Source organism: Petaurus breviceps, unplaced genomic scaffold, assembly GCF_028583685.1.
Source record: "Petaurus breviceps papuanus isolate PSGF00001 unplaced genomic scaffold, PetGlider_PUasm1.0 523, whole genome shotgun sequence".
Classification (NCBI taxonomy): Eukaryota; Metazoa; Chordata; class Mammalia; order Diprotodontia; family Petauridae; genus Petaurus; species Petaurus breviceps.
This window is the reverse complement of record NW_027186356.1, coordinates 2,912,323-2,931,580: the sequence shown is the minus strand read 5'-3', so window position 1 is coordinate 2,931,580 and position 19,258 is coordinate 2,912,323. Positions and strand designations below refer to the sequence as shown.

Below are 19,258 nucleotides of genomic sequence, written 5' to 3'. Positions count from 1 at the left end.
TATGCATGTGTTTTCCAGTCATTCTCCTGCCTCTGTTCCTGTGATCTGGCTGGTATTCCAGCTTCCAACTCAGTAGTTCTTCCACAATAGCCAAAATGGCTCAGACCCAGAAGAAGTAGCACCAGAGGCAAAAGACTGGGCTTAGGGCTGGTTCCCTCAGCACAGTCTCCTTTCTCTGACCAGACTCACGCACTCACAGTCACTTCCCACTCACCAACACATCCAGACTCAGGGCCCTTTGGCTTCTCCCTGAAAACTCTCCTTTCCTGTATGGAGCTGGCTTCAGAACCATTCATCTGATACCTACATCTGCAACGCTTCATAACCACCCCCTCTCCCCAAATGCTCAGACTGCTCTCTGGGCAGCAACACTGGGACTCAGGCTCCACATCTTTTCGGTCCTGGAATGCAACCTCAATGCATCCAACAGGGAATGCATTTGAGGATATGACTCAGATGACCTTCCTCCTCTGTTTACTCTAAACATGGAATCAACTCTGAGGGCAGACATGTGGACATGCTTCCTGCCTTAAGCTTATTCCTCAGTATTTAATACCCACTGTGCACACCACTTGATGGTCATTCCAAATGTGTTGGAATAGTCATGTGAGTTCTTCCTGTCTCTTTCTGTCTCTCACACACATACTTTACTCAATAATCACTCCATCTCAAAGGGTCCAGCTCTCTATCTGTGACAGAGGAGATACTAACATTTTATAAATATGATGTTTTGGCTCTGTCCTTGTGGTTTCACTGGTATAGAGGACTCCTGGGGAGGAACTCTAACAGTGGCAAAGTAGAGAGACCATAGGACCTTGAGTCAGGAAAACCTGAGTTCAAATCCAGCCTCAGACACTTCTAGCTGTGTGACCCTGAGCAAGTCACTTAAATTCTGTCTACTTCAATTTCCCCATCTGTAAAATGGGGATCATCATAGCACCTCCCTCCCAGGGTTGTTGTGAGGATCAAATGATACAATATTTGTAAAGTCCTTCGCACTTTGGCTGGTACATAGTAGGTGTTTAATGAATGCTTGTTTCCTTCCTTCCATATATACATGTGTCACATACACACATATAAATAACAGAACCAAAGTTGTTCTCCAACATATATGCCAAGTTCTCCTTTAACATAAAAGCCCTCATATGCCTAAAAGACAAGATTTACTCACCTCTAGCCAAACATACTGAGCAGTGGGAGGGATTGTGGGGATCTCAAAATCCACTACACCTCCTTGAGAAAGTAATTCACTAGTGTAAACATTGTCCTTTGGAGTCAATTCAGCTTTGATGCGAACCAACACTCCACTGGCTGGGCTACCATCAGGGTAAGATGCTTCCACCTAGATAGCATTTAAGCAACAGAAATTTGGGAATGGATTATTAAAAATAATTTATAATTACACAGTTAATGATTCAAGAAAAAGCAGTTAACCATACTAGATATGTACTCATGAGACACTGTTTTAAGGGGCAGCAATTTGGGATATCATTTAGATATAATCAAAGAGACATAAGATTAAAAGGTAGAAGGTACTTGGAGATCACTTAGGATAGTCTCATTTTACAGATTAACAATTGGGGATAAGGGGCAAGTTCTTGATTAAACAAGGGAAACAGATGAGCACAGAAGAGAAAATAGACAATTTTGATGGCATGACATTTAAAATGTTTTTTGCAAAATGAAATCAATACACATAATTAAAAGGGAAACAGTAAATTGGGCAAATTTTTTTTGCTTTACAGCAAATTCCTCTGCCAAAGGTCTAATATCCAAGATACATGTATAAGAACAAAAGCCATTATCTGAAAGATAAATGATCAAAGGACATGAACAGGCAGTTCTCAAAAGAAAAAATGCAAAGTTATCAATCCTTGAAAAAATTTTCCAAATCACTATTAATAATAGATATACAAATTAATACATATGTGAGGTTCCACCTCACACTCATCATATTGGCAAAGATTACAAAAGAGAAAAAAAGTAATTGCTGCATAATTGATCTAACCATTAAAGAAAGCAATTTGGAGGGGCAGTCAGGTAGCACAGTGAGTAAGAGCACTGGCCCCAGAGTCAGGATGACCTGGGATTGAATCCGGGCTCAGATACTTACCACCACACCCAGAAATAACTGGCTGTGTAACCTTGAGCAAGTTACTTAATCCCAATTACTTAATTGAAAAAAAAGAAAAGAAAAGAAAGCAATTTGGATGTAAATCCTCCAAATTACTACTGTGTATACCTTTGGCCAAATGATACCACTATGAGGTATATATGCCAAGAAAAAGACAGGGGGAAAAGACCCATATGAAAAGATATTAATAACAGCACTTTTTACTGTAGCAAAGACTTGGAAGTAAAGTGGATGCTCATCAACTGGGGAACTACTGGACAAATTTTGACACATGAATACAATGGGATATAAAAGACAGAATCAGAGAAACTTGGGAAGATGTGTGTGTGAACTGATATAGAATGAAGTGAGCAGAACCAGGAAAATAATTTATACGATTAAAGCATTATGAAGGAAAACAAATTTGAAAGACCTAAGAACTCTTATCAATGTTATAAACAATTATAACTCTAAGAAGTCTAATGATGATATTCTTCACCTCTGACAAAGAAATGATGGGCTGTTGGTGTATATACACATTTTCAGTTATGACCAATATCAGCTTCATTATACTTCCATGCTATAGGGAGGGTTTTTGTTTTTGGCAGAAAGTGGTGTGTGTGTGTATGTATGTGTGTGTGTTTGTGTGTGTGTGTGTGTGTGTGTGTGTGTGTGTGTGTGTGTGTGTAGGGGGGAAGTAATGATTAAAAAAAGAAAAACATGTCAATGGAACATTTAAAAATACACAAAAGAAAGCCAAGATAAGTTCAGAAGGGAATACAGAAAAGTAGGGCAGTGTTGGAACTATTATGTTCAATTTAATATATATATATTTTTTTAAAGCCTCAAACTGTATATAACAAATTCATGTTTTTATACACAGTCTTCTTTTTTCTGTTTTTTGTATATGGACATGTCAATGTTTTTGATGTTTACAATAAAAATTTAATTAATTTTTTTAAATTGCCTATAGTTACATAGATAGGAAGTAGAAGAATATGAATTCAAACCATGATTCTAAATTCAATGCTTTTATACAACATGCTTATATCAACAGATGCAGAAAATCTTAGATAAAATAAAATTTTTATTTAAAACCTCTTAAAATCATAAACACAGAAGGGCAATTCTTAAAATGATAAAAATTGCAAGCGTAAAACCAAAAGCTATTATTTGTAATGAAGAAACATGAAAAGCTTTCTCAATAAATGCAAACATGAAGCAAGGATATTCCTTCTCTTCACTACTATTTAGCATAATTCTAGTAATAATTCTAGTAGTAATAGCAATAAAACAATAGATATTGGTAAGCCTGAGAAAAGAGGAATGAATGAAAATTATTTATTAAGCACTTACTACATGATAAGCATTAAGGATACAAACAGAAAAGCAAGACAGTCTTACTCTCAAAAAATTCACATTCTAATGAAGAGACGACATATTTAGGAGGTTTTAGCCCCAAGTCACATGAAAAGGTCCCATACTCCTTAGGGTACAAAACAAATGGCAATGAATGTTGTTTTTGTTGTTGTTTTAACATCATTTCCATTAATAAAACCTTACTGCTTTTGCATATTAAACTGTTCAAGACTACCAAGGACTTTGTTAACAAGAGCCTTCTTTTGGGGGGATCTTCAGTAGTTATGTCTGGGGAGGCAAGGGCTGCATCACCTATAGAGGAAATTCCCAGGTCCCAGTAAACAGAACCAGGGAAAACAACCTCAATGAATCACAAAATCAGAGAGTTGGGAGGGACCTTGCCAGTCATCTAGTTCAAGTTATGCATAAAAGCACTCCCCACTGTGACTAATAAACACTCATCTAGTCTCTGCTTGAAGACCTCCAAGGAGGGAGAATCACCCCATCTCCAGGCAGTGCCTTCTACTTTTGGATAGCTCCACTTAGTAGTAATTATTTACTAATATCAAGTCTTAATTGGTCTCTCTACAATTTCTACTTAGAGCTCCTGGTTCTGCCCTCAGGGACCAAACAGAACAAGTTGAATCCTTTCAAACACAGCTACACTGTCCTTCCTCTGCCTTCTCTTCTCCAGAATGAATATCTCCAGTTCCTTCAATCACTCTTCCTTTGACATGGACTTGCAACCATTAAGCAAGTATCCTGGCTGCCCTCCTCTGGACACTGTCTAATTTATCAATAGCCTTCTTGAAGTGTGAAGCACAGAGTTGCACAAAATGCAATCCTCCACATGAGGTCTGACAAGGCCAGGTTACAATGGGATTATCATCTCCCTACTTCTGCATGTTTTGCCCCTCACTGCATCCCAAGTTCATATTAGCTTTGGGATTGCTACATCACACTGCTGACTCATTTTACAACAAGCTTGGAGTACACTACAAATGGGCAGCAGTGGATAGAGCCCCCAGCCTAGGAGTCAGGAGGATCTGAATTCAAATCGGGCCTGGGCAAGTCACTTAACCCTGTTTGCCTCAGTTCCTGTAAAATGAACTGGAGAAGGAAACGGTAAACCATTCCAGTATCTCTGCCAATAAAATCCCAAATGGGGTCATGAAAAGCAGGACACAACTGAAACGACTCAACACACTAAAAACACAAACTTTGTCTAACCATACCTCTGACAGGCTGGTTTGGTCTCTTTTGTATGCAAGTTTCATATAATGCTTTTATCCCTACTGAACTCACATTATTAGATTTATCCCAGTGCTCTAACTTGTCAAGACATTTTTGTACTATGACTCTGTCATTCAAGATGTTTGCTCTCCCTCCTAGCTGAATGTCATCAGTAAATATGAGGAGCACATTGTCTACGCCTTCTATCTAAGTCACTAATAAAAATATTAAACAGTGCAGGGCCAAGCACAGATCTCTAGAGCAGTGTTTCTTAAACTGAAAAATTTCACAACAGTAAAATGCACAACAACCAAAAATGAATTCAAAATCAAATGCGTAATGACTCCAAGGTATTTCTGGTAGCACTTGCCCAAGTTGCTGGTGCAACTTCACTGCAGCCTTGGTTTTGAACACACAGCACACACATTTTGCACAAATGCATGCCATCACACCATGTAACACCAAGGAACACTGCTGAAATACGAAAAGGAGTTGAAAGCAGAAAACGTTTAAGAACCCCTGCTCTCCACTGGAGAGCTCCTGCCACCCTGTCATGGAACCAGGGACAACTACTTTTTGAATGCAGACATCCTACAGTTCTGAACCCATCTAATTGTATTGCCATCCCATCCACTTACCTCTGTCTTCTAGAATAGTATGATAAATTTTATATAATCTAGGTAACACATATCTACCATACTTCTCTCATCAACTTGTTTAGTAATTATGAAAAAAAAAAGGGGAATTGGGCTCATCTTGAATAATGTGGTCTTAGTGAAGCTTCACTGCTTTTTTTTTTCTCCTAGATCAGGGGTGGGGAACCTACAGCCTTGAAGCTCCATGTGGCCCTCTAGGTCCTCAAGTGTGATCTCGAGGCCACAGGTCCCCACCCTTGTTCCAAATATTCACCAACCATCTCTTCAGTGATCCTTTCTACAGTTTTCCCAGGAGCCAAAGTCAAGCCTGCTGGCTCATAATTTGCTGACTGTTCTCTTGACTTGTTTTAAAATTGGGATATTTGCTCTCATCCAATCTCATGGTACCTCTCCTGTTTTCCATGATCTTTCAAATATTACTGACAGTGGCTTAGCAATCACATCTGCTAGCTCTTTCAGTACCTGAACACCTAATCTGGTCCAGGTTACTGGAATTCAGCATTGGTTCCATCTTCATAACATCTTCCTGAACTTCAGAATCCATCTCTCCCTTGGCACTTTACCTACTGCCCTGAGCACCTAGGCTTTCAGGTGGGGAGTGTGACCCAGACCCTCGTGTTGCTTTTCCCCATCCATCTTCATGACATGCTGCTGCAGCACCCCTGCTGCTGTCCCTCTATTGCTTTAGGAAGGGAGATCACATCAATAACACTACCATTCCTGGAAAGGGCTCATCAAACAACTACTCTATCACTTCACTCACATTTCAAAACCTTCTTCCCTGGTCAACCTTCTCTATAGGTGCTGTTGTCCACTATTAGAATAGAAATTCCTTAAGGTCAAGGACTGCCTTGTTTTTTTTTTTCTTTTTTGTATCTTCCAGCCTTACTTAACAGTGCCTGGAACAAAGTAAGAGTTTAATAAATGTCTTTTCATTCATTCATTCATTCATTCATTCATTCATTCATTCATTCATCAAGCGTGACTGTTTTCTATTTCCTTACTTAAGTATAGGCCTCTGCCCACACCCCTGGGGACAATGATTCACGAGATTTGGAAGGAGGCACCCACTTCCACTGGCAGTTATCAGACCTGGACTACCAAGCTTACCCTTATTACCTTTTGAACTTGTGGGAACAAGAAATGGAAGGGTCATCAATGGGCAGGAAGTAGGAGCTGAGAAGAATCCACCATGAAAAATGGAAGGGAGTTATCTGAAGGACACCTTAGCAAGGGGTAACCATGTTATGGATGTGAGCTGAGCTGCTAAAATTCATTCAGGAGGGAAACTGAAGATCCTCATTTTTGTTCTCCCTTCCCCGCTGTCTAGCAAGAGGGCAAGCACATTACCTTGGAACCTGATGTTTCCCTTAGGTCTTGGGAAGTGTTTACTCTTGTGTGAATTTAAAATTTTACTTTGCTTTTTTAAGCCAGCAAAAGTGATAAAGTTGTTAAGTCAAGGGATTGCTAAACTGTGTGCTCTTCCTTGAATGGGTGTGCTGAAGAGGATGACCCTGAATAAGCTAGGACAGGAGAAAGATTTAAAACTGTTTGGTCCGCCATGAGGAGATTTCTGGCAAAGGATTATTCTGGGTTTATTTGAACAGTTTACCAGAGCAGAAAAAATACAATCACTGGCTTCTCTGGTGACACTAATTAATTCACCAAACTCATATTTATCCCTAATTATTTACTTTCATTTCCATCTTCTGCACCTTTCTTTTTAAAGATTAAGTTGGTTGGTAAGTTATTTGTACATCTATATTTGTCTCTTGTGACAAATCCCAATTTTCTTCCCCATTAGGATTGTTTCCCTTTGTGCCTTCAGATTTTCATTCTTGAGAATCTCCTATTCCTACTGGGCTTTTTTCCCCTGTAGCATTTTAGTTCACAGGAGGGATCTCTGTATCTTTCATATGAAACTTTTGGAATCTGCTTTCCCCACATCTAAGGTGCTTGTCAGACTGAGCCAAGATTTCCTATCCCTGTTGGTCACAAACTCTAAGAGACAGTGATCGCTTTCCCCCACAGTTGCCATCATTTTCACTTTGGCAACCAGTTCCTCTTTGTTAGTAAGAATCAGATCCATAAAAGAATTTTCCCTCGTTGGCTCCTCTATATTTTAAAATGTAAGAGTGGAAATAAGTTGAGTCAATCAATCACCCAAAGATTCCATATCATGGCACCATAATTGGATGAGAATACTTATACTGAATCAGTCAATCATTAAAAAAAAGGCTTTATAGACTAGGTGCAAAATGTTCTTGATTAGTTTAGGAGTTCTTAAAAGCCACTGGAAGAAAGGGAATGTCTTGCACAGGAAGTATATTTGGATTTGTTGAAAACATTTGATCATGCCCTGGAGCTTGTATAAAAACAGCAAGTTAGTTTGGAACTGAGTATTTGAACATTTAGCAGCTTAGTCTGAAATTAGCAGCTAAGTGATCCTGGGCAAGTCATTTAACTTATCAGCTTCAGTTTCCTCATCTGTAAAATGGGGATAATAGCACCTATCTCACAGGGTTGTTGTGAGGATCATATGAAATAATATGTAGATAGACAGATCAATGGATGGATAGATAGATATAGATATATATCTATATATATATAGATAGCTTAACATGCGAAATCAGTGCTAGGTATTATTGTTGGCTATGCAGTGTTGCAGGCCTTCCAGGCAAGTTTCTGAGGAGGAATTTCTCAGGAGTGCTTGGGACTAGAGAGGAGAGGAGCTTGGCCACATTCTTGTAATGTGACCAGAGGAAGGCATTGTGAACTCTGGAAGAGCACTAGACTTGGAGACCGAAAGACTTAAGCTCAAATCCTGCCTCAGATACTTATTAGCTATGTGACCCTAAGCAAGTAATTTAAAGTCTTCTCTTCCATAAAATGGGATAATAATAGTACCTATCTCCCAGGATTGCTGTAAGGGATCAAACGAGAGATCTAGAAAACTCTCTGCAAACCTTAGGCTCTGTATGAATGAGAGCTGTTATTATCACCTTACTCTGGCTTAGTGCTTTATAATTCTTTGTAGGACAGTCTCCCATGTCTAGGGGGGTTACTGGATATGCACCAGACTAGTTGAATTGTTAAGGTCCCTCTCAGGCGTGTGATTCAATAAATCCTGATTACTGAATACAAGCTGCACCTTGAAAACAAAGTCTATTTAGAATGTAAGTATGCCCTTAAAACAATTACTTAGGACTCAGCTGTGAATTTTTTACTTTACATTTCTTCTCATTCAAGGAAAGTCTGTTCTGTTCTGTTTGAACATAACTTGTGTTCTCCTTCAATGTACATTATGGCATTCAGGGTATATTAAAAGCATGATGGGGGGCCACAATCAGGTTTTATATGAAACCGTTTTGGGGAGGTGGGAGGGGGGAAGAGAGGAAGGGAAGCAAGGCTTATACGTACCTCACCGTGGTATATATAATGACTTAAAGAAAGGTAGCAGAATATCAGTGAACGCAGGTATATCAGGAACATACCTTTCCTCGGTAAGGCAGACCAGGCTTGAACTGCTTTCGGGTATCCTTGCTATATCTGATCTCAATGAGCTGCTTCTGCACAGGGGTAGAATCATCAAAGGTAACCTGCTGACTGCCGTCAATGCTGGTCACGGTTGCCCAAATGTTGACAGTGCCTCGAAAGTGCTCTGGAACATCGGCTGGCATCATATCCTTTACACACACATCAAAGACCACAGAGCCGTGTATCTGCAGGCAGAGTCAGGAAGGAGATGTTATATATTCAAACAACTTTTGGTGAAACTTTCCCTTTCTTTCAGTGTCTGGTACTTTGTTGCTCTTGGCAAGTAGGGGGTAAGCAGAATGTCAAAACCAAGCTAAACCCAAAATGAAACACAAATTTACAAACATCCGTCTTTCATAAAACTTTAATCTAAAAACTGGGTTGACAGGAGTGGTTTGTTTAATTCAAAGTTTTATTTGCGCCATGAATAGGAAACCTGTAGCCCACGAGCTGGACTCTGGTCTTGGGCTCTTTCATCTAGCTCACCAGTTTATGCAACAGGACACGATACCTCTGTTGGGGTCTAGGCCTGGGAGAAAGCAACAAGGCTTAAAGGCTTTAGCAACAATTTTCTGAATCAGGACCATAAGGGAATGTTGTACCCTCCCCCATAATTGTGCCACCCCTCTGACTCTGAACTTGAAGGTCCTTTCTTGGTTCATAACCCCCTATCCTTCCATCTTTCCTTCTGCCTCACTTCTCTTAAATGGATTCATTCTTCTGACAGGGGCTTTTAGTGCCTCCATCATTCTCTGTTCTCCCAGACCAGGCTCCTGCTTTGGCCTTTAGTCTTGACATCTATACACTGTACACATACCATATACCCTTGGAATCTCTTTTCCCCTTGTCCTAGTGCTATTGATGCCCTTGTTGTTGTTCAGTTGTGTCTGACCTCATGACCCTGTGGACCACAGTATGCCAATGGTGTCCATGGGGTTTTCTTGGCAAAGATACTGGAGTTGTTTGCCATTTCCTTCTGCAGCAGATTAAGGCAAACAGAGGTTAAGTGACTTACCCAGAGTTATACGGCTAGGGTCTGAAAGTGAACGTGTACTCAGGTCTTCCTGACTCCAAGCCCAGCATTCTATCCAATGAGCCATTTAGCTGTCTCCAAGGCAGAAGGTAAGTGACTTGCCCAGGGTCACACAGCTAGTGAGTATCTAAGGCTGGATCTGAACCCAGGTTTTCCTGACTCCAGGCCCAGCACTCTATCCACTGAGCTATCTAGTTGCCTCTATTGAAGTCTCACCAATTTCAACCCTTGGTTACTTTCACCATCTATTTTTTCCATTATTACACCAATGCTGCTGAATACCACTGGAGGAAGTTTCAAAAATATACTTTTGCTGGGTCCACTACAAATTCATACTAACTAATCTCAACAAAGACCTCACTGCTACATTTTTCCCTGATTGAATCACTTAGTAATATAGCAGGTTCAAGAGTTTATTTTTTTTTCTTTAGGAGTTCATTTATGGCTTCCTCAATTTCGCAGAGATTGAGTTTAGATTTCTACTTCCTATTTTGTTAATTTTGGTATTTTGTATTTTTGAAGACATTTATCTATTTCCTTTAAGTTCTAGTTTTGGTGGCATGTAGTTTCTGAGGATAGTGGCTTCTGATAAATTTTTTATCCCATCCATTGTGAATTTACCATTCTCATTTTGATTTTGGCAATGTAGGTTCTCTCTCCCTTTTATTTTACTTAAATGAACTACAATTTTATCAACTTTGTTAGGTTTTTTTAAAGGCTGTTTTATTTCTACTTCAATTTTCAAAATTTCCTTTGTACTTATTTTTTCCAAATTAGGATTTTTCCTCTCTTCTGTAAACGCAGAACTAAGTTTCTTCAATTATTTTAGCTTAATCTATTTTAAGGCACCTCTATTCCCACTAGCTCTCTTCCATTCACCCACAATAATCCCTCCATCTCCCACTTTTTACTCCTTTCCCTAGTCTTGGAGTTTGATTAACTTATTAGTTCCTTTTTATTCATTTTATCTAGCTTTTTAATTCTTCCCCTTTTCCCCTCTCAGTTAAGCAGTCAAATAAAATCTCCCTTCCTCTTCTCCCCTTCAGCTTATTTTGTACAACTTATATTTTTTAACTTTATTTTCTGTTTTTTTCTCAAAAAAAAAAAGGATTTCTTTCCCTCATCCTCTTGTTATTAATCTTCACTTTCTGTCTGTTCTAGACTTTTATTCTAGACTCACGGCCCTCATACATGTTTAGTCCTTCTTTAGTCTCTGTATTCCTCATGGAATTAAAATTTCTAAGGTACCTATTTTGAGTTCTTCTTTTTTTTTTTTTTAAAGCAATTGGGGTTAAGTAACTTGCTCAAGGTTACACAGCCAGTTATTTTTGTGTGGGTGTTAAGTATCTGTGGCCAGAACCGATCCTGGGTCTCCTGACTCTGGTGCCAGTGCTCTTACTCACTGCGCCACCTGGCCACCCCTTGAGTTCCTCCTTCTAAACAGTATCTAAATTATTGCCTTGTAGATCTTCCACCTTAGTCTTTTTTTTTCTGTTATATCTCACTCTTAGAAATACCAGTTCTTGAAGGTAATAGAAAGGATATTATCCTATGGTAGAAATTTTCCTGTCCCTGACTGTACAATTCAACATTGACCCTTTCCCTCCCCATGGTGATTTTTTCCCCCATTTGCCTTGAAATCTCCTCCCTAGATCCATTCCCTTTTACTCTTTTGGGTGTCAATTGCCCCTAGCAGCTATGATTCCCCTTCTCCTGAGGCAGACTGACTGGTTTCTCTAAGCTCAAATTCCTGCAGATTGTACCCATTTCTCTTTACAAAATACTTCTCTTCTCTCACAGGAATATGTGGTAATCAGGGGTAACCCCTCCCACCACTTAAATAAGATTTCCCCATTTCTTTCCCTCTTTTTCAGTCCCTTCCTTTGCCTCAATTCTGAGTCTCTTGTAGGCTCTCTTCTTCCCAAGAGACTAACTGGAGTTTTTATCACTTCATTGTTAGCCTTTGACTTGAATTTAATATATCACATATTTCCTTCTATCTTCTTCCTCCCCTGTCCCCTTTTAATGCACCCTCAAATTCTGTAATTCAGTCCCACAAAAAAGCACTGAACAAGTTGTGGTATATAAATATAATGGAATACTACTGTGCAATAAGAAATGATGAGTAGGTAGATTTCAGAAAAACCTGGAAAGATTTATACAAACTAATGCAAAGTGAAATGAGAAGACCCAGAAAAACACTGTATACAGTATCAGCAACACTATATGATTAATCAAGTAGGAATGACTTATCTCTTATCAGCAACACAATGATCTAAGACAAGTACAAAGGACCCATGATAGAAAATGCTATCCACAACTAGATAAAGAACTAATGGACTCTGAATATCAAAGCATGCTTTTTTTTTTTCCACTTAATTTTCATCATGCTTTTTTTTTCTTTTGATCTGTTTTTTCTCTTACCACTATGACTAATAAGGAAATATGTTTTGCATAATTGTACATTTATAACCTATATCAAATTGCCTACCATTTTAGGAAGAGGGGAGGGAGGGAGAAAAATCTGGAACTCAAAATCTTGTAAAAATGAATGCTAAAAAGTGTCTTGACATACAATTGGGAAAAAAAATAAATTATTTTTAAAAATACACTGATTCACTGGTATGTGGCTTGCTGGGAGGTTTAGTCCACAGGCTCACTTCTCCACCATCACTCTGTTTGACTTCTGGGAAGCTAAGTGGCACAATGGATAAAGAGTTGAGCCTAGAGTCAGGAAGGCCTTAGTTCAAATTGAACCTGTTGTTGTATGAAAATATATTTGTATATATGTGTATACATATATATATATATATATGTATAAAACTGAGTTCCAGCCTTGGACATTTACTAGCTGTGTTATCCTGAGCAAGTCACTTAACCTCTGTTTGCCTCAGTTTCAACTATAAAATGGACAAAATATTAACATCTATATCCCAGAGCAATTGCTAGGATCAAATGAGTTAATACCGGTAAAGTGCTTAGCAAAGTCCTTGGCACACAGTAAGTGCTATATAAATAGTAGCTACTATTATTACCTATGTCTTGCATACAATTAGAAAAACATCTTAATGGTCTGTTATGTTGTTGTTGTCCTTGGCAGCTCTATTTGTGCTTCTTATATTTCCGTTGTCTGCAATGTTTGAGAAGCAAATGGCTTCCTTAGATCTGGTTTTCTAGAATGTTTCTACTGCCTCTTCTTTTAATGAACATCCATCTTTTTTCCATTAATGGTTAGGACTGGGTTTGTAGGTTTGGTCTTCTTGGGTTGCATATTGAAGCCCTTTTCCTCTTAGGAAAACATTACTCCATTTCCTTCTGCAGTTTCTGGTGAGTACATAATATCTTGGGTTATTCCAGTTTCCTTTTCTTTATATTTGAAAAGCTTGAGTGACTCAGGTTGCCTTTCCTTGATACTTGGGGTGCCTCTTCTTAACTGCTTAACAAAATGTTTTATTTAATGTTGAAGTTCTGGAATTTGGTCCAAGTTTTAGGTGAGTTGAACTTGAGTATTCTCAGTATAGACTCCAGTGGATTCTTCAAATTTTTACTTTGCTCTCCATCACCAATACTTTATGCAATTTTCTTGAAGGATTTCCTAAAATATAGTATTCAAGGTTTTTGTATCATTTTTTTTTCCTGGAAAATCAATAGTTCTCACAGGAATACAGATTCAAAGCTAGAAACTTAGAAACCATCTAGTCCAACCCCCTCATTTAAAAGATGAGGAAATAGACTGAGAAAGGTTGACTTGTCTAGGGTCATATAACTAAGAAAGTGTTCGAGGCAAGATTTGAACTTATGTCTTCTTGACTCCAAGTCCTGAGCTCTATTCACTATGCCACCTAGTTGCCTCTCTGAGTTTTTTCATCAAGGTCAATTGCTATAGCTTGTGCAGATATCAGGTGGTCTTCCTCTTTTGTTTATCATATTTTATCCTAATATTTGTTGCTGCATCACTGCAGTTTTACAATCTGTATCTGATATTCCCTATTATAAAGTGTCCATCATTTTATTCAGGTCCTCTACCTTCAATATTGCATATAACTTCATACTTTTAAAAAAATTCCATTCGTCCTCATCTTAAATTTTTTTATTATTTATTACAAAGAATGACTCTTTAGTAAGGACTGAAGAGAAAGATGTAGCAGGAAATATAGGAGAGGTTAAAAAAGTCAATAAGCTATTTACAAAAATAAAATTCCTCACCCTTCTGCTCTAAATCACCAATTCTCTTTTCAAAGCTTTTATTTCTCTTTTTATTCCATCCTTTTCTTCTTTTTTTCTTTTCTCTTTTTTTTTTTTGCTTTTTGGAGGGCAATTGGGGTTAAGTGACTTACCCAAAGTCACATGGCTAGTAAGCGTGTCAAATGTCTGAGGTTGGATTTGAAATCAGGTCCTCCTGACTCCAGGGCCGGTGCTCTATTCACTGCGCCACCTAGCTGCCCCCTTTTATTTTCTTTTAATTCTTTAATTAAGTTTCTTAGCTATTTGGGGGGGTCTTTTGAACTTGTTCCAAACTAATATCTATTTTCTTATTCTGGAGCTATCTTCTTGGATTCTTTTCTTCATTGGGGTATTTCTGTTTGCTCACCTCATATTCAGTCTCTTGCTGGTTTTTTGTAGGATTTTCCTTGAGAGGGATCATCATCATTATCTTCTTCTTCCTTCTTCCCTCTTCCTCCTCTTCTGCTGTTTTTCTACTTCATTTATTTCATATCTTGCTGTTTTGAATCAATGAATGGGAGCTGAACTTAGGACTATTCAACCAGCCACTTTGTGGGAACACTTTCTGACTGAATTTTCATCACATTTTCTACAAAGAAGAAGCTCCAAACTTAATCCTCAAGATTTATAGACCATACCTATTCCTTATTCATTAGCAACTGAACTTGCTTCCTAATACACTGAGAAAATAGAAGGAACTGTCTGGAGATCCTTCATCTTCTCTGTTCACCCCTCAAAATTCATCTATTTCTTCACCCACCAGGGCTCTTCACTGCTCAGGTCTCCAAGGAAGAGGTATTCCTTTTCTTTAGTTTCTAACAAATATATATTAAGCACCTACTATGTGAAAAGCTTTGTGTTCTGAGAATGCATGTAAAAGCAAAACGAAAGTCCCTGTCCTCCAAGAGTTTACATTCCACTAGATATAATATACAGAAATGTAAGGGTTAATCAATCAATTACCCCACCTCACATGAAGTCAGTGACATAATGCTCTATCCTGATAACCTTTGTTGAACAGATCAAGAAAAGGTGTGAACCAAGTATGAATAAGGACTTGACATTAATTGATCAATCTTAGACTTTAGAGTAAATGCTAAAAGACCTTCACTAGTTTAGAAGTCCTTAAAAACCATCAGATGCAGTGAAATTATGTTCTACAAGAAATGTGTTTGGATGGTTGAGGGACATAATCAGAATTGTAGGGCTTGTAGAAATTCAGTAGGTTGGAACTGTGAGACTGGCCTCAGGGCATGTGCTACAGAAATGGAAGAAATACGTGAAATACGTGGGCCTCTGAGGAGAGACAGGCTTTGCAAATGAGGTGACAACTGAGCTGATCCTGGAAGGAAGTTAAGGATTAATGGAAGGAGAGGAGGGAGAGCAGTGCAGGCCAATGAGATGGAATGGTTAATTTATGGAATGACTGGCTTTCATGTTTGATAGAAGGGAGTAATATGAAGTAAGTCTGTAAAGTAAGTGATGATGCAACCAAAGAGACTAAGCAGTGCTTAACCAAATGGAAGCAATGCCAAGAAAGCCAAAGTAAAAGAAAGGACACAAGAGGAGCTGTGGCCAACACTGGCAAAAGCTGTAGGGGAGTCAAGTAAGAGAAGTATTTACAAAGTCCACTGGATTTAGCTACGGGTCAAAGAGTGTGTGGGATGTTAGGCAGTCAAGGCAAAAAGCATAAATGACTTCCTATGAGTTTGGCTATAAAAGGGAGAAGATATCTAGAATGATATTTTGAGGGGACAGGAAGGTCAAGGAACTAGTACATGAGAGATTGAAGGTGAGAGAAAAAGAGAATGATGGAAGGGACAAACTAGAAGACAGAGGGGGATATCAGACTTAATACAACTGCATAAATATTGAAGTACCTACTATGTTCAAAGGCAAAGATGCCAGTAATCTTCCTCTGATACTGGAGCAAAGGTGGAAAGAAGGCAAGGGGTAGACTTCAGGGAGGGGGGGGGTCTATCAGGGTTCTGAGGTAGGTAGCAAGAGAAAATAGGTGGCTCAAGGAAGATGGTCTGAATTTTCCTTATGGAAGATAATGTCTCTATTCATGTCCTTGACCCCCTCCCCTTCCATCTTTTTTTTTTAAATTAATTTAGGGGGCAGAGCCAAGAGGGCAGAGTAGAAACAGGACTTCCATGTGGCTCCAGATTCAGCCTCCTCCTATACATGTAAAAAATGACTCTAAACAAACTTTACAGCTACAGACCCCACAAAGTGACAGAGAAAAACTAGCCTCCCGCTGAAGACAGCCTGGCAGGAAGGGGCCTTCACAGTGCTCTGGGAGCAAAGCCCAGACCTGCATGAGTCTGCAGTTTTAGTCCCAGGGCAGCCTGACCAGCCATGGCTACAGGGATATCAGGAGAGTGGATCACCAGCAGCTGTGGCAGTTTCCAGAATTATCAACCCATAAATGACAAAGACAAAATGAAAGGTCAGTGGACTTTGGGAACAGGGTCCAGGAGTGCGGGTCCAGCTGCTTCCCTCAGAGGGAGAAGCGCCTGAGGCATGGCAGGTGCAAGAGCATGGCTGCTTCAGAGCTCCTGGCCTGCAGTTTGTAGGGGGACCAAGCAACCAGTATAATAGGCAATTGATCTTGCTCTAACCTGCTTGGATCTGGATTGCTGTCTAGGGTGGAGGTCCTGGGGTGTGTGACCAGTGAGCCAGAGCCTGTAGAGGCTTCAGAGATGGCACCCAACTATTAGCTCCAGCAGCTGATAAAAACCCCAGCTATTTGGGACAAAGCTCTACTATCTGAAAGTAGAGTTCTACTGTGGCAAAAAGCTCAAAAGTCAAGTAATTGAGTGGCAACATGAGCAAACAAAGGAAGCAAAGCAAGCACAGCAATCTGACACTAGATTCCTTTTTTGGAGACAAAAAGGATCAAAGCATGGAACAGGAGGAAGACAACAAAGTCAGAACTCCTGCACCAAAAACTTCCAAGAAAAATATGAATTGGTTACAGGCCACAGAGGAGCTTAAGAACGATTTTGAAGACCAAATAAGAGAAGTGAAGGAAAAATTGGGAAGAGAAATGAGAATGATGCAAGAAAATCATGAAAAGAGAGTCAACAACATGACTAAAGAAAATAACACCTTAAAAAATAGACTAACTCAAATGGCAAAAGAGGCTCAAAAAGCCAATGACAAGAAGAATGCCTTAAAAAGCCAAATTTGCCAGATGGAAAAAGAATCTCAAAAGCTCACTGAAGAGAATAATTTCTTTCCTTTTTTTTTTTTAAGCAATCAGGGTTAAGTAACTTGCTCAAGGTTACATGGCCAGGTGTTTCTGGGTGGGTGCTAAGTATCTGAGCCCGGAATTTGATCCCCAGCTCATCCCAACACTGGAGCTGGTGCTCTTACTCGCTGTGCTACCCGGCCACCCCAAGAGAATAATTTCTTAAGAATTAGATTGGAGCAAATGGAAGCTAGTGACTTTATGAGAAATCAAGATACTATTAAACAGATGCAATAATCTGTTTTTGAAAATGAAAAAATGAAGGCAATGTGAAATATCTCATTGGAAAAGCCACTGACCTAGAAAATAGATCCAGGAGAGATAATTTTAAAATTACTGGACTACCTGAAAGCCATGATGAAAAAAAAAGAACCTAAAAATCATCCTTCAAGAAATTCTCAAGGAAAATTGCCCTGATGTTTTAGAACCAGAAGGCAAAATAGAGGTAGAAAAAATCCACCCATCACCTCCTGAAAAAGATCCCAAAAAGAAAACTCCTAGGAATATTATAGCCAGGTTCAGGAGTTCCCAGATCAAGGAGAAAATATTATAAACAGCTAGGAAGAAACAATTTGAATATTGTGTAAACACAATCAGGATAAGACAGGATCTGGCAGCTTCTACACTGAGGGATCAAAGGGCTTGGAATATAATATTCTGGAGGTCAAAGGAGCTGGCATTAAAACCAAGAATCACCTACCCAGCAAAAGTGAGTACCATGTTTCAGGGGAAAATATGGTCATTCAATGGAATAGAAGACTTTCAAGCATTTTTGATGAAAAAACCAGAGTTGAATAGAAAATCTGACATTCAGATACAAGAAGCAAGAGAAGCATGAGAAAGTAAACAGGGAAAATAAATCATAAAGAACTTATCAAAGTTGAACTGTTTACATTCCTACATGGAAAAACGACAATTGTAACTTATGAAACTTCTCAGTATGAGAATAGTTGAAGGGAATATAAATGTGTGTGTGTATATATATATATATATATATATATATGTATACATATATATGCATACATATATGTCTATATAGGAGGATATGTGGGCATATGAATACATATGTGAGTGTGTGTATATATGTGTACAGTTATACATAGACAGAGGACATAGGAACAATTGAATAGGAAGGGATGATATTTAAAAGGTGTAATTGAGAGGTGAGAGAGGAAATATAAGGATAGGGGATGGGGAGAGACAGAATGGGGTAAATTATCTCATTTAGAAGAGGCAAGGGAAAACTGTTACAATGGGGGCGAAGAACAGAAAGGCAAAAGGGAATGAATCGACCTTACTCTCATTGAATTTGGCTTAGGGAGGGAATGCCATACACACTAAATAGGGTATCTCACCCTACAGAAGAGTAGGGGGGAAGGGGATGAGAGGGGGGATGATGGAGGGGAGGGCAGGTGGGGGAGAGGGAAGTTGGAAGCACACACTATTGAAAAGGGACAGGGTCAAAGTAGAGAAAAGAACAAGTGGGGGGCGGGATAGGATGGAGGGAAATATAGTTAGTCTTTCACAGTATATCCACTATGGAAATGTTTTGCATAGCTACACATGTACAACCTATATTGAATTGCTTATCTTCCCAGTGAGGGTGGGTGGCAGGGGAGGAAGGGAAAGAATCTGGAATTCAAATTTTTAAAATCAAATGTTTAAAATATACATTATTTTTTTTACCTACAATTGGAAAATAAGATATACAGGTACTGGTGCACAGAGATCCATCTTGCCCTACTGGAAAGTTGGAGGGGAGATGGAGAAGGAAATAGGAGAGAGAAGACTGGGAGAGGGGGTATTAGTGGAATCACTGTCTTGGGGTGGTGGTATGGGAAAAATGG

At 39.1% G+C, this 19,258-nt stretch overlaps 1 protein-coding gene across 1 annotated transcript in view; it reads right to left on the bottom strand.

The window, feature by feature from the left end:
- The window catches only part of CPAMD8 (C3 and PZP like alpha-2-macroglobulin domain containing 8), a 172,004-nt gene that overhangs the window by 111,385 nt on the left and 41,361 nt on the right, over positions 1 to 19,258 (bottom strand). The window contains exons 11-12 of the mRNA XM_069102094.1: positions 8,856 to 9,083; positions 1,172 to 1,342 (exon numbers count right to left, since the gene is read on the bottom strand). Of these exons, the coding sequence (XP_068958195.1) occupies positions 1,172 to 1,342; positions 8,856 to 9,083 (399 nt within the window). The remainder of the gene's footprint in view (positions 1 to 1,171; positions 1,343 to 8,855; positions 9,084 to 19,258) is intronic.